The 15,254-nt window shown below is 43.5% G+C and overlaps 1 protein-coding gene across 1 annotated transcript; it reads right to left on the bottom strand.

Annotated features, from left to right (window-relative positions):
* Positions 1–280: 280 nt before the first annotated feature.
* aplnra (apelin receptor a) lies at positions 281–1,392 on the bottom strand (the record flags this gene model as incomplete). Its single annotated transcript, XM_084550964.1, has 1 exon — positions 281–1,392. One exon carries the CDS (start codon positions 1,390–1,392, stop codon positions 307–309), a length of 1,086 nt encoding a protein of 361 aa, XP_084407090.1. The 3' UTR covers positions 281–306.
* Positions 1,393–15,254: the final 13,862 nt, after the last annotated feature.

The raw sequence follows: 15,254 nt of genomic DNA, 5'->3' as shown, positions 1-15,254 counted from the left end.
GCAGAGACAAAACAAAAAAAATATAGATTTTTTCTCTGAGAATATGAGGAACAAGCAAGTAAGGAGCTCAGCCAGCTGACTCCAGCTTCCCAAGTCCACAAAACATACAGAGCATCGATGTCTCTCGCTGTAGAATAGGAGGATATCTTAATGGATTTCATGACTGTAGGCAGTGGCAATTGAAGGTTCATCATCTCATCTTACCACCTTTGAAAAGGACACATAAAGTCTGTATTTTTACAAGTGTTCCAGAGGTTAGAGATGGGACTGTCCTGCAGTCCTGCTTCGCTTCACTCCATTTACTCTCTAAACCTTTGTGGCCAGAGACTGAACCTCTGACTTCTGAGTCTGGGCGCTGAGCGTAGACGACATGGAGCTCATCTGGCCATGCATAGCTTTCTTCAGGTTGAGAAGGCACAGGCACTGGGAACGAAAGCGGAGGTCAAAGAAAGCATACAGGAATGGGTTGAGGCAGCTGTTGACGTAGGCCAAGCAAGTAGCGTAGGGGTGAGCGAGCAGCAGGAAACGCAGGAAGCCGCAGGAGCTGGGAGCAAGGTTCAGGTAGGAGAGGGCATCCATGCTCTTCAGCACATGGAAGGGAGTCCAGCAGATGGCAAACACCACCACCAGTGTTGTGATGATCTTCAGCAGCCGCTTTTTCTTCTGGTCCTCCTTGCGCAGGTTGTTGAAGTGACGTGTGACAGTGCAGCCGATGAAGCAGTAGAAGATTGTCATGGCCAAGAAAGGTAGGAGGAAACCCAAGGCAGAGGAGGACAAGCTCAGTCCCGCAATCCAGAGATAATCATGCCTCTGGTTTATCGTCACCAGACTAAAGTCCATGGCACATGTGGTCCTGTTGCTGTTTGGGTCAGTCACAGTGGTGCGGAACAGCAGGGTGGGCACAGCCAGTACGCCAGACAGAAACCAGATAGCACCCAGGGAGGCCAGCATGGTTCCTCTTGAGCGCAGCCTGCTGCTGGACAGTGAGTGCACGATGGCCAGGTAGCGATCAAAGCTCAGGCAGGTGAGGCAGAAAACACTGGCATACATGTTGACCAGAACAACATAGCTGCTGATTTTGCACAGAGCCACACCAAAGGGCCAGTGGTAGCCTAGAGCTGTGTACACAGCCCAGAGAGGTAGGGTTACAACAAAGGTGAGGTCAGCGAGAGCCAAGTTTCCTATGTAGACATCTGCAGCCCGACGTTTGGATTTGGATCTCCACACTGTGAAGATGACCACGCCGTTACCCGACAGGCCCAGGATAAAGATGAGCATGTAGAGGACCGGGATGAGAGAGTAAGAGGGCGCCCACTCTGAGAAGTCACATGCAGTCTCATTGTCATCGTAATACTCATAGTTATCACCATATTCCCCAGTGGTGGACTCCATGATGCAGTGGAAAAGATCTTCTCAAAAAAAATCCTTTGGACCTGGTCAAAATCCAGAAGAGGTGAACGAAAGCAAAAATTCTGTGAAACAGGAGCAGTAAGTTTTGCTGCTGACAAAGAGGACAGATTGTGTGTGTGAGAGTGAGTGACTGCTGGCGCTGTCTGCCTTTTTAAACCCGGCCCTCCACACCCCTGGTTCCCTCCCAGGACGACCCCCGCCCCCTCACCCCCAGTAAAACACATCTCCCCCTCCTCCTCCTCCTCCTCCTCTCTCTCTCTCTCTCTCTCTCTCTCTCTCACCTCTTCTGGTGTGGCCCATCTCTCAGGGTGGAGGAGCCCTGATATGGTTCCCTCTGTAGACAGGCCAAGCAGTCAAACACAAAATAACAAACTTAAATCAAATGTAACTGAAAAAATAAAAATACTTGGCATCACCAAAAAGTAAGATAATGTGTTCGGATATATGCGAAATAAAGACAATTAAGTATTTTTTTTTTCATTCAGAGTTAAAATAATAATAATAACAACAATAATAATAGATACATGTGATCAAACTTTAGATTGAATCAGTCATCGATAGTCATGTGAATAAATTCCATCATGTAAACAAAAAAGACCGATGCCCCACCCTGCCTCAGTCTTCTTCATCTCCATGATGACTTTATCTTTAAAATAAAATAAAAAATGTACTTCACGCCGCCAGTCATCTTTATTTCCCCCCGACGATTTACTCAGAAAAGGAGACCTATTCGGAACAGGTCTGGACATTTCTGCTCCTCTCGTTTAACATCACAATCACTGCACTTAAGGAGGCTGTTAAAAGTGCAAACCGCCGATCACTCCCATTTTGCAAATTCCTCATCGGCAGCTGACGCCGCTTTTAATTCATTTTCATCAATACTGGAACTTACTGGAACATTTCATCGGAAATATGTGGAGGTACGCTGAGCGCACTCTTGAAGTGGGAGCGTAATTAGATCGGCAGTGGATTGCGAGCTTGTTTGAAGATTAGATTAAATGTCAGTGGGCAGCGCAGGGGGCGAGTAGTGTGTGAATCCAATTCTCAGGTCTGAGGATTAATTTCCATGATAAAAAGGACATGCAAACACACCGGGCTGAAACAAAAACAAAAGGAAACCTCGCATTGACGCCACCTTGGTTTCTGAATCCCTTTCATTTGGATCTTCTGGCTGCTCAGGATCGTTTAAAGCCACTGCACTGATTGCATCACATCAGGAGTTAATGCGGCAAATGAGCATTTTATGTCTGGGGATTTAAACAGAATGGCTTATAGATCCCGTAATTGTGTGTAGGTTTAGTTGTTTTAACTTGCCACACATGGGAATTAAAGGTAACAGTTCATCAATAAAATACCCCACTATAAGTAAACTTATAAAGTTTAGATTCAGCCCATGCAAGCTGACGGGGTATGTTGGTGGTCTAACTGCAATCAGACAGCCCTAAGGAATTATTTTCAGTATCAGAAACAAAAAGTGGACAAGTCTGAACATTATTTACAGAAGGTTTAGTTTGGATCATCTGTCCAAAATAAAAAGCCTCCTAGTGGTGATAACAAGGAGCTATTACATACAGTAAATGCTCACAGGGGATTATTACCCCGCAAATGCATCCACTTTGAGAAATGTCTCTGATGAAAGGAAGGGCTTTCTGGATCACTGCTTATCAGCCCGTGGAGAGTGACTCGTGATTGTACTGTACATAACGGAGTCAGAGCTGTCTGATGGGAGTCATTCTTTAATGAGGAGTGAGGAGACATTTCTTCTCTGTGTGGGAACAGTTCGTCTGGCAGGAAACACTGATGTCTACTTAAACACATTTCTTATCAGGTTAAAAAAAAGTTTATTTTTTTGAGGGTTAGTGCAATACATCTTAAAGCCTCCTCCTTAGATTTATTTCTTTTCTTTTTTTTTTAAAGAAAAGCCCCATGATTATTCTGCTCTTACTCGATGCTCAGTTGCAGTAAACAGAAGCACTCAAACTAAACCTTCAAACACACCAGGTGTGTCCCTCCTCTGCACCAGAGAGAGGATTGGCGCCTGCTGCTTGCAGCCCCGGTATCCCTTAAACAAATAAATTTGCAAATTTAAAAAATAAAGGCGAGCAGATAAGAAACAGATGGTCAGATTAGAACATCATCTTGGATATCTTCAGAGGACCTCCTCACTTGTTAATCAGAGCATTTATAGGTGCCAAGATAAAGTTCCGCTGTTGATCCTTAGATGGGGGGGGGGGGGACGATTATCAGCTGAGATTTGCTTCCCAAATAAAATATCTCAACTAAATGCATTGTCATTTTTGATATGAAGTTACTATTGGAAGCTTTCGTGTTATATTTTTTGTTCTTCACATGTTCCTATCGCTACCTTGACACCGGACATGACTGCATTGTGTCACAGGCTTTTCTGTCTTCAGGCCCGGACCACACATGTGTCCCTGCCACAGCTGTGGCTGCTTTTGATCTCCTGCTGAAATGACCCTGCTGCTGCGATATGACCACTCCAGTCTCACTGTGTGTTGTGTTTGTGCAGGGACAAAATGTAGCAATTCAATGGGAGGCTGATGCTATCGAAAGATTTCTGAGAACCGAATAGAGGGAGGCGTGTGATATGTGTCTTTGCAGAGTTGATTTGAGTCAGTACCAGGAGATTTTGGGGACACTTGCAGTGGACTCATGACAGCTCCAGTCTGGAGGAGATAAGTGACTGAAGGTGTAATCTGTGACCTGAGGGTTGTTTGAAGTGCAAAAATTGGTGGCAGCACTTTGACTTTCCATTCTGCCTTGATTTGTGGCCAATACAGGAGACCCCTTGCCCCATTAATCATGCTGAGGGGCCTGGGGTCCTGGGCTGCAGGGGGCCTGGGGTCACAGTGTAGTGTCATTTCAAAGACAAGGTTGGTCATCAAGTGCACACTGTCCTCTGGTGAAAGTGCTTTGTGTAACATAAGCATAAAATCCTGGACACAACTTAGCTTCCATCTAGTAAGATCTTATACTGTGAGCTACATTAGTGGATCTTCACATCCGCTTGCTAAGTGCCGACTCTGCTGTGTCAGACGACGTCGCACTCCCGTGCCGTGGAGTCACTGACTAACCCTCAGATGTGCCAGGGTACTGCTCCTGCTGAGGGGTTTGCTGATTGACCGCGCATCTTGTCTTGTCAACTAGGTTATCTGAAGATCATTGCTGGGTATCACTCCTAGATGATAATTTGCTCTTGCTATCTCACCACAAAGTCAGAGAACAAAATCAAACAAACAGCAAAAAAATACAGAAAACATTCTGATTGGGCATTGTACTGGACTGTAAGTACCCAATTAAACCCTTAAGCTGGAGGTCGCTATCGTTTCCCCACATCTGCCTACTCTTGAACTCAGCACTGAACTGAATGGAGACCTCCACCCAATCATCATGTTTGCGTTGATAAGGCTGCCCTATTGTTTCATTTTTGTCGCTCTAAGCACTTTTCTCTTAATGAGCCTAGCACCTGTTGAGTGTTTTATTAAAATTTCATTACACTTGCCGGATCAGAATGAAATAACAGATGCAAGTAGTTTTTTTGTTTTCTCTTTCATGATATCTCTCTTGATAAGAGATTTAAGTGGGTTTTTTTCCTGCGTTTGTATCGTCCTTTTAAGCTGCTGCACTGATTTTATGCTTGACCAGTGCAAATACACAGATACACTTGTTTCGCTCTTTTTTATTTAATATTTGGTGCCGCAGTATGAATGTAAATTCACCCAGACTGTCTGCTTTCGGCTTTTGTTCCATGTCAGTGAGCTGATGAAGTCAAAGTCAAGTTTGGTTCAAATGGGGGTGGAGGGTTTATCTGCAGCAGAAGTCTGTCTGCGGTTTAGGGACAGTTGACATCCATATCAAAATCCAAACATGGCCCAGCCAGCGCCAAGCTGCAGCAGTGTTTTCAAGCTGATTATTGTCGTTGCCACCAGAAACTAAATCTTGTCTGTTTGTTTATCCACTATCTACCTTCCTCGTTGTACGTCTGCCAAGAAATAAACACGCACCGCCGTGTTTCCTTCACTTCAGAGGACTATACACCGACCTCCCCTAACATATACAGTAACTCCTTATTCTAAGTGTTTGTGTTAAAATGTAAGGATAAAGAAGTACACACAATAAACTTCCCATTTGTTTTTTTATTGCAACCTTTCACCTAAAATTAAATCCACACTGACTGACCCACATCGAGGCAGCGGGCCCAGCGGTTCTCTCTGCTCGTCCATCCTTGTTGTCTCTGCATCTCCAGTAGTTTAGTCAGGAACTAGTGGGTCACAAGGTGTTTCCCCTCTCTCTTTTCTCGGGACCCCGGACCACCCTTGCACCCATCCTCTGACTCCCCACCACAATGTGTGTGTGTGCATGTGTGGCAACGGACAAAACAGCAAGCGCCACAGGATGTGCTATAATGGGACAGTTTGTCTCTCCAACTGAGATGCTTCTGTCAGTCTTTTGTTTTATAGCTGCTTAAGGTAAGCTATTTATTTAGAGGATGGTGGGATTGAATGATAATAAAAAATATATTTCTTTGTCTTGCCACATACATTCCCAGACTGCTGTTTTTGTAAAGTAAATAGAATAAAATAGGTCAGAGCAGTAGTTTTGTGACTCATTTCTTGTCATATTTCGTCATTCTACGTTTGAATCAAATGTTTACAAGGGAAGTTATTTTTATATCAACTCTGCCGGTGACACACGATTTATGTTTCACCTGCGCTCACTGGGAAAAACCAGGAAGGAAACCTAGTAGAAAAAGTAGGAAACAATAACACGGGAGAGAAAAAAGAAGCGGGAGATGAGCCTAATGAAAGAGAGGATGTAAGGGAAGAAATGAAGGGACAAAGGACAGAGTTGATGAGAGGGTAACGGTTGGCAGGCAGGCCAGTTTTCTCTGAGCAGCAGAGTTAATGACAGGGATTAGGAGCCAGGGGGACTGTTGGGATCCCCTCGCTCTGCTAGACTCCAGCCCGGCCCTCCCATCATCCCAGGAGATCTGCGGGAATCTGAGTCCATTTGGCCTAAAATCTCCTGACAAAACAAGAACCCTGTGGCTCAATTAGGAGGAAATTAGTCTCTTTTACCCCCTTTGCAGCGGCAGCTCTACTGCTTCTCCGCTGCATGTTACTTCTTAAATGGGTAGTGTTAATATGATATTCAGAATCAATTATCTGGACTGCATTTGATATTGCCTGCCTGTTTCTCTGAAGATTTTTAAGACGGGGAGACTTAGTCTCGACTTAAAGGAAATACCTGGCTCTCGTGATCAATAAGTGCTCGGTGTATTTTCAAGTCCAAACATGATTATTGCCTGTTTTCTTTTGAGCTAGAGAAACAGAAACCCAAAGCCCGTCCCTGTTATGAGAAGTTAAAGTGAGAACCTAAACAGTGGCCCATGTGAAAACCAGGTGCATTACAGACTTTCCACCCAAAGTCTCACAAAGTCTGAGCCTGAACTTTTGTCTGTTATGTGATAATTTCCTTTAGGGCTGGAATGAAAGACCTGACGGGCACTGACAAAGAGCAGATTGTTCCATCTGACTAAAAATGTTTAGTGTGTAAAATGCTTTAGCTCTTAACATTCTTCTTTACATGATTTACAGCATTAAAAATTCTGCAGCATGGCATGGAAAAAGGGTTAGGGCTGTTGAATAGCCACCCAAAACCAGAATCTTTCCACAGGAAATCTAAGACTCCTTTATTAAAAACTGCTAAAATAAGTTGCTAATAATAGACAATTTCTCAGAGGACTTGCATCCAAAATAAAATTTCTGAGAAATCATCACAGACATTGCCCGTGACCCATGTCAAGACACTTGACTTTAAAAAAGCACTTTCAAATTTGAACTGCTAAATGCAGTTTAACAGGGGCTGATCCACCCAGCAGTACACATTATAAAGTGTCATTTAGCAGGTTTAATAGTGATCATAGGCACAAAACAATAAAAATGCATGATCTACTGTTTTTACGGTAGCCATTAACCTTCCCGTCAAACCGAGGGAGCAGCCCTCCGCATTCTTAGCCCTGGTAAAACTGCAAAGTGTCTAACAGTGGCGACAGTGTGGCGGAGGCTGTGCTGTTTTCCCCATCTGTCAGCTGCTTGACAGACAGCAACAAACTGTAAATCAGTCACCTCTGAGACAAGGCCGGCTCTCTGACTTCTCAGAGCAAACAAACCATAGGGTGTGTGTCGCTGTGTGTGTGTGTGTGTGTGTGTGTGTGTGTGTGTGTGTGTGTGTGTGTATTCACCCCTGACAGCTCACCATTCCTTCACCTACATCATACTGTACGTTGTAGGTAGGCCAAGTGGAGCTAATAATTAAGATAATGTTTGGGTTTTGAATTCTCCTCTAAAAAGCAGCCACTCTAACATGCAGATATTGTGTGCCTTGTCAAAAGAAAAGTTGTTTCTGGGAAATGCATCAGTAAGATCAAAAATGAGGATGAGCAGCCACACCTATCACACTGAAACTAGTGCGTGCATCTGTCCCTGTGTAGATCCCATCCCTTTACATTTGCGTTTTCTGCCACCACTCTGTTCTGAGGCTGTCTGGGCTCTTAGCTTTGTGCAGAAGCCGCAAGCCACGACTCCTTTACAAACTGACAACTGCTTTCGGGAGTCGAACAATAAACTCAACTTTTACACTCTGTCGACAACTTTGATGTGCAATCACGAGGCGAGGGGAGGGGTGTGGGGGGTAAAGTAGGAGTAAAAACATCCTCCGACTCGCCCTAATTGTTTCAGCATCTGTTCTGCTGTTGCTATCACCCAGACAGGCTGAAAACAACTGAAAACACACATTCAAAGTTTCCACTCAGTCCGTTTCCTTTAATCAGGCTGCCCTCACAGTGACTGATTGCCAGACCAGAGCTTGGCCTTGTCTCCCCTGTCTCTCCATCTCTGCTGACTGTACAACGCACGTTGAAGCCAACAAGGGTTTCCCCTTAATGATACTATTCTTTTCCTCTCAACAGACAGATGATGATTACATTAACTCATTACAGCTAATGATTATTATCATGTAAAGCGACTGGAGGAGGAAGGGGAGCATGCGCCCAGGTTAGGAGTGGGCCAACAGGGACAGGTTGTGTTTGAATAAGTGTCCCAGGCCAGAGTACGTTAATGGAACGAGACCAACTGGCTGTGGAACGTGGCCTTGCCATTATACACGTACTTCAGGTTTCTAAAAGAGGAAGCGGGACACTGTTAAAACACAAAAGGTCCAGATGTGAGGCCCCCTTGAAACACAGCTCACTGCCTGCCCCCTTCTGAATGCTGACAAATTGGCCTTTAACGATCCCATAACAGGCCTAAAGTCAATGTCAAAGCCATGTGTCACTATTCTGGACCCTGTGAGGGAAGGCCAACTGCCTCCAAAAAGAAGCCGGGACTCTAAGAAAATATTTGGACAAAGCCCTGCACAGTTTCAGCACCCAAAATGGCTTGATCCACATACTCCACACTCAGCACGTGTTGTTGCATTTCATTTCATTTTAGGATGGAGGGCTTCAAACCACAAGAAAGGCTGGTGAGTCACTGTAGCGTTTAGTCTGCCATCAGAGATTTTTCTTTCACACATAATTTTTTTTCGTCTGTAGCATGCTGAACGTCAGTTAGTCACTGAATGTAATGAAAAAAATGGCAAGCGATCTATGAAGAGCATGTTGGATAAAAGAGCAGGACGGGTTGTTTTTAGCCTAGCATGACCCCCTCTGTCTCTCTCTCTGCCTCCCCTTAGCTTCCTCGCACATATTCAACAACATCCCTTCCACTGGCCTCAGGTCCTGGTCCTCCGAACACAATAAAAGTGGATCGTATCTCATGGCTATTTAACAAAAACAGCAGTGACCCCATCTGAATAAGGGTGCTACAGTTTTTTTTTGTTATTGCATTGCATTGTGGAAGTGAAGTCAGAATCAACAGAAAAAAGGCCTCGCAAACACAGAAATCCACCGTATTCCATGAGGAGACATGTGGACCAACACTGGAAGCCCACAACCCGACTCTATCGGCAGTCATCTATCAAGATCCTACAATTTACGAGAAAATTAGATGGTAAGTTCTGACACATATTTCTTTAATGACATCTGTTTCTTATTATCATCTTCTTACTGTGTCTGTTAAGTAGTAAACATCTAGCTAGATTATGGTGTTTTCAGAGTAGCTACCAAGTTAAAAAAAAACACTTGTTATTTTCTAAAACAAGCTATGATTATTTCACATTGACGAGTTTTCTTTTTTCCTTGTTTAGTTAAATTGCTGCTGGAAGCTTTACAGAGCTAACCTGTTCAGAGGTTTGTCTTCTCCTACCCTTTGTGCATTATTACCTGTATGATTAAAAAGGAGTTGCAACTTATTCAGTTAGATATGGAAAGTGTATTCAAAGGTTTTTGAGTTTTGAGTTTTGCTTTTCAGGTGCTTCTTGGAGATCCAGAAAGAGATTCAAAGGCCCTCCTGGGCAGGAGTATCCCCAAAAAGACAAGGAAGGTTGTTCAGAAGAAGTCCTGCACTGTCAGTTCTCACATCTCCTTTTTTCTGAGCAAAAAAATAAAAAAAAAAAAATAGACATTTCCTGTACAATGCTGCAGATAAAAACTACATTATAGGCAAATATGAACTGTAAACAAAAAATAGGATTTATCTTAAATAAATGTTGGTCTTTGTAAGTATTTTATCTATCTGTGTTGTAGTAACCTAAATCATTAAATATAAATGTTGAAGAATGTCAAGTGCTAAAGTAATTTTTTGCCAGAATATGGACCTATGAGGCATATTTTAATTTGGTTATAAAACAATAATATTCTGTAAAATAGTTTTACAGCAAATTAAAAAGCTGTAGTTTACTGGCCACCCTGCTCCCAGTAGTATACTGTAAAATCAAAAAATCACAGGAATTTACTGTAATGCATTGCAGGGTGTTATTACAGTAGGCGTACTGTAAATTTACAGTAACATGCTGGCAACCCTGCTGCCAGTAGTTTACTGTTTATTTACGGGACAGTTTGTTGCAGTGTACAGTACATTTATTAACTTGGAAGGAAAATATTCTATGATCCAAGTTCATGACTTGGATGTGTGTACTACAGGCCTATTCCTTTGAGCTACCAGCACGTTCTGCTGCATCATTAATTCTAAGCTCCTGGGTGTCTGGGTGGCCATGATGCAAGCATATGTATTGGCTCGCAGAACAATCCCTTATGAAGCTAAATATCTGCACCCGCTGTGCAAATGCAGCTTAAAACAGACCACGCTGTCCCTCCCCAACACCAGCCCTTCATTTAATCTACCCCATAACCACCACAAAAAAATAGGAGCTAAAGAGAAAGACTCTGCATTTAATTTAACTTCACTCAACAGTCCAAAGACAACATTCATAGTGTCATAAATACGAAACAGCACATGTAGATGATAGTATAGTGTAAACAATAGAAGCAATATTTACATTTGATGATGCCCAGGAAATGAAATGCAATTCCATGCCACGTCAGAAATCCATGCACCTCAGTGGAAACTGGACTAATTGTTGTCAAGACATGTCTGTGAAAAATAAAATCTTGGCACTAGAGTTAAGTTGGGGGATCACTAAAGGTTTAAGGATTCATCATCTGGGGTTCATGATTTCTACAACATGTCACAGTGATTCAGTAATCCAAACCAAAGCAGTGAACACACAGACTGACTGACACTGATATACCAGGACACTCCGTGCTGCCGCTGTAGCGACAGTCCATTACCCTCTCTTCTGTTTTTAACTAATGTCGTGTCAGTAAGAACAAAGTCTGCGACAAAGGCCCCCATCCCCTAATAAACAGACGCCCAAAAGCTGTGTTTACGCTTTCACCTTTTGAAGTCTAAACATCCACATCAGAGGCATCATTTCAGTGTTTACATTGTACTGTATCTGGGAATTATTTGAGAGGGAATACTAAAACAGGAAGAAAAAGTCTGCGTTACCCATCACACTCAGTTGACACTCTATGCATGTGCTGGATGCAAAGGTTTGGGCTGGGTTCACAGCTCAGCCCTTCCTGCCTTTGTTGGTCTTTGTTTAGGGTGGTATGCCTTCATCAGCCAGGGGTGCCCTTGTGCATGACCCTTGCTCTACAGGCCCGTCCCGAAAGACCACACTACGTCTTACACTTCAATGCCAGTTGAAGTTTGAGGCATTTATCTGTAAATTGAGCAGAACGCAGAGGAACACATACTTGCTTTCGTGAGTATCATGGAAACTGAATGTTTTTTTTTTTTAACAGGAGGTTGAGGTGGGTACAACCCCGAGGGTCTTTAGGATTAGGGTTGAGAGGGCAAGTCTAAACCTGCTCTCTTAACTTCCATTCATGCAGAAAGGAAGGTATGGTTACTCCTGTAAAAAACAAAAAACAAAAAAAAAAAAACAAACAAAAAAAAGGACTTTGCCAAAAAAAACACAAGTATATAAAATTCAACAAACCATCTAAATCATCTAAAGGCTTTTGATCACAGTCATACTGAAACCTCCGTAATTAAAAGCCCAGAGATCTTTTCCCTGACATCTGTGCAAGTGTGACTTCATGGGTCCACGCGGAGGGCACGAGGCTGCTTGACAGCAAGATCAAGGTCAGAGAGTTTGAGAAGGGAGAAGAAGAGAAAGCAGGACACCCAGGCTCTTTTCAGGGATAATCTCTGCGGCTAAAACGCGGAGTGACACGCTTTCACGTGCCCATAAGACAAACATCCCACAGAATTCCAGCGCTGCAGACACCCCGGCCTTTTTATTTGCAGAGCGAATGGCGACTCATCGCCTTGCTCCTCCTGACATGTTGGGGGGATTTTCAAGAGGATTTGCCTCGCAGGAGAGAAGCCTCACCTGTCAGAGATAGAAAAGCCCTTTGGCCAGGACACAAAATGGATAACAAATTCTGACAAGAGGAATCCGGTCTTAGCGGGAAAAACACACATAGCCATTATTTAAAGTAAAACACAATAACACATGCTTGCTGAGGTAATAAATTTCTGATAATCAGAGGCAAACATCAGCTGGAAAATCAAGTTACTGATCCAAGATAAGCATCTGACTGCTCCTAATCTAGGCCTTAACGTCCTCCCCTCATACGAACCTGTTAGCCTGCATGATTTAAAACTATATTATGGAAAAACTATATAATGATTGGGCCAGCAGCCAGCTTGATTAGCTTAGCACAAAGACTGGAAACACTGGGAAACAGCTGGCTTATCTCTGTCCAAAGATTAAAAAAAAAAAAATCCTGAAATCCCTCTAAGGCTCACTAATCAACATTGTAAGAGTTTTCCCCCGTTTCCAATTTTTAAACTAACAATTCAACTCCTGGCTGTAGCTTCATATGTACCAACATAAGCATCCGATCTACGTTCTCATCTAACGTTTTAATGAGAAAGTGAATGAACCGAGCTCTTGTTTTAAGAGTTGTAGGAATTTTACGCAGAATGCAATGGGAAACCAACAAGTCGACAGTTCCCAAAATAAGTCTCTGTGTGTTGTTTCCAAGGCAATCAAGCCTCCGACTACTGTATTGTTAAAAGAGGCTGTTTGGCAGCACGCCTGTAAATCATATTCTTGTTAGTGAAAAGCAGACAGTGTGCTGATTTTCTTTGCAAAAAAAAATGAGGGAGAATCCAATTGTTTTTCGCCTCCCTCCCCCTCTCCCTGTGCGGCTATCAGCGGGTCTCTGGAGAAGTGCTGGTTTCCGTAAACGTGATGGGAAGATGTTTCCTGTGGCAGGTCTGTCTGCTGCTGATTAGAGCCCATCCATCAGCTGGACCTCCTTGGAGTGGAGAGGAGGGCACTGGTCAAGTCTGTCTCCCGGGTCCACACCAGCTTCTCCTATAAGGCCATAACAGAGCCACACCCTGTCCCTTCACCCTTGACGACACAGTTCAATAAACCTCTCAGCTGGTGCTAATTTTGGGCAAGATGATTCATCGATTCAAATTTGGATGTGCAGTGTAAGTGAACACAATAAACAATGTTGGAACGGGAGCCAGGATTTCTTTTTTTAAGCATAATTTGTCATATCTACAAGCAACTCTTACCCTTTATTTTCATCCATCTCACTGGTCAGCTTGGGCCAAACACAATATACACACAAATTTACATTTTTCTTTTCTGAGCATCACGTTTTAAGCCGTCTTCCTGGGAATGTTTTACAGTTTGGAGCGGCTGCCTTGAGTCTCAGAGAGGTCAGAGTGGCTTTTGTTTTCTTTTGCAGACGTGATCCTTCATCGCCTCTGGTTTTACGGCGCCGATTGCTCTGTGCAGCGGTGCAGTGGCGTTGCTCCCCCTCGGTACCTCTATGCCACTCTTGGGTATAGCACCCACAATAGCAGGATGACTCCAGTCTAAAAACAGGCTGCCGCGCGTGCCCCCTGCTGCTTCCAAGTAAATTTCTGCTCTGTCTCCATCACTTTCTTTGGCCTCCAGTGTAAAGTGTAAACAGGAGGTGGAGAAGTATCCTCCCTGGCCAGCCAGAGGAAACCACACAGGGTCTGGGGTCTGAACTCTCCTGTGTTCAGCTGGTCAACTGGAAGGCAGCACCGTGAACTGTTGAGTCTGAGAAACTGTGTTGCGGCTCAGGTCTATTGTCTTAGGCATTGCTTATAGATAAATGTCAAAAGCAGCCTGCCCTCGCATGACAATGAAATTTTGTCTTGTGCTGGCACAACCAGTTAAAGACATGAAGACACAAACAGGAAAGATTTTGTTTGCCAAGTGAACACAAGAGCAATAAACACTTTAACTGGTCAGCATATCATCTGTACAACCGTCTTAGGGAAAAAAATAAATCCCAGAGGTGATAAATTGTGCTTGCACGCAAAATAAAGACTAGTACTTTCCTCTTATGTTTATTCTCTGAATAATGTGTAAATCAGTACACATTTCTGTTTATTAATACAGACAGTGATAACTCACAGTAAAGTTGTGTCACAACACTTGTTTCAACACAAATTCCTTTGTTGTACAACGACATAATTGTCCACATCAAGATTTTTGCCACACTTTGACTCTAGACGGTATAGCTTTTAGGGGCCCCCTCCAGGCATGCATTTGAATGGATGTAACATTCCTCAGTGAGCAGTAAGTGACGGAGTATCGTTGACCGTACTCACCTCAACCTGTAACCTGTCAGGCTGTTGAACCTGAGGCTGGCTTGACAATGCCCAGGTCAACAGGTCTTCATTACAATCACTGCAGGCTATAGCTTCCATTACTCAGGTTTGACCTCTGACCTTTGAGGGACAGTCTAAATGAGATCAATAACAAAAAAAGCCATTTTTAAGTGGTATTATCAGCCACAAACTGTGATAATGAGGTATATATGAGGAATAATAAGGTGCCAGGGAACTGTCAGCATCTACAGGCCATCAAAGCTAACAGTTCAGCAAGCTAGCCAGTGGCTAACTTCACGTAAGGAATACAAAGGTGTTATGAAAAGATATGGTTGTTGTGATTATCAACAGTTTCCTCAGGCCATCCACTTCCATAATTTCTGAAAGCGTCAGTCCACAAGCACGTCACAACTCGTGAGCTTGGACCTCTCCAGAAATTTCCACTTACGAATATCCCTACGGGGCGCCGTTCATAGCGCCGTTCACGACAACTGACAAAAGAAACTTTGGTCATGTTTGCATCAGCTCGACTTATGTCAGCCGTGTTTTTGGCGTGGTAACACATCACTAACATCAAACATGAAATCTAAATCTAATGTTAGTTAGCTACAAGGATTTTGTTTGCCTTTTATCCATTGGTGGCGCAGACTGACTTGTTGCAATCTTTATGGTTGACCATTTCTAAACACAAATTACAGCTGAGGG

Source organism: Chelon labrosus (genome assembly GCF_963514085.1).
Source record: "Chelon labrosus genome assembly, chromosome: 9".
In the NCBI taxonomy this organism is placed as follows: domain Eukaryota; kingdom Metazoa; phylum Chordata; class Actinopteri; order Mugiliformes; family Mugilidae; genus Chelon; species Chelon labrosus.
The sequence above is the reverse complement of the archived record's forward strand: the minus strand, read 5'-3'. Positions and strand labels throughout refer to the sequence as shown.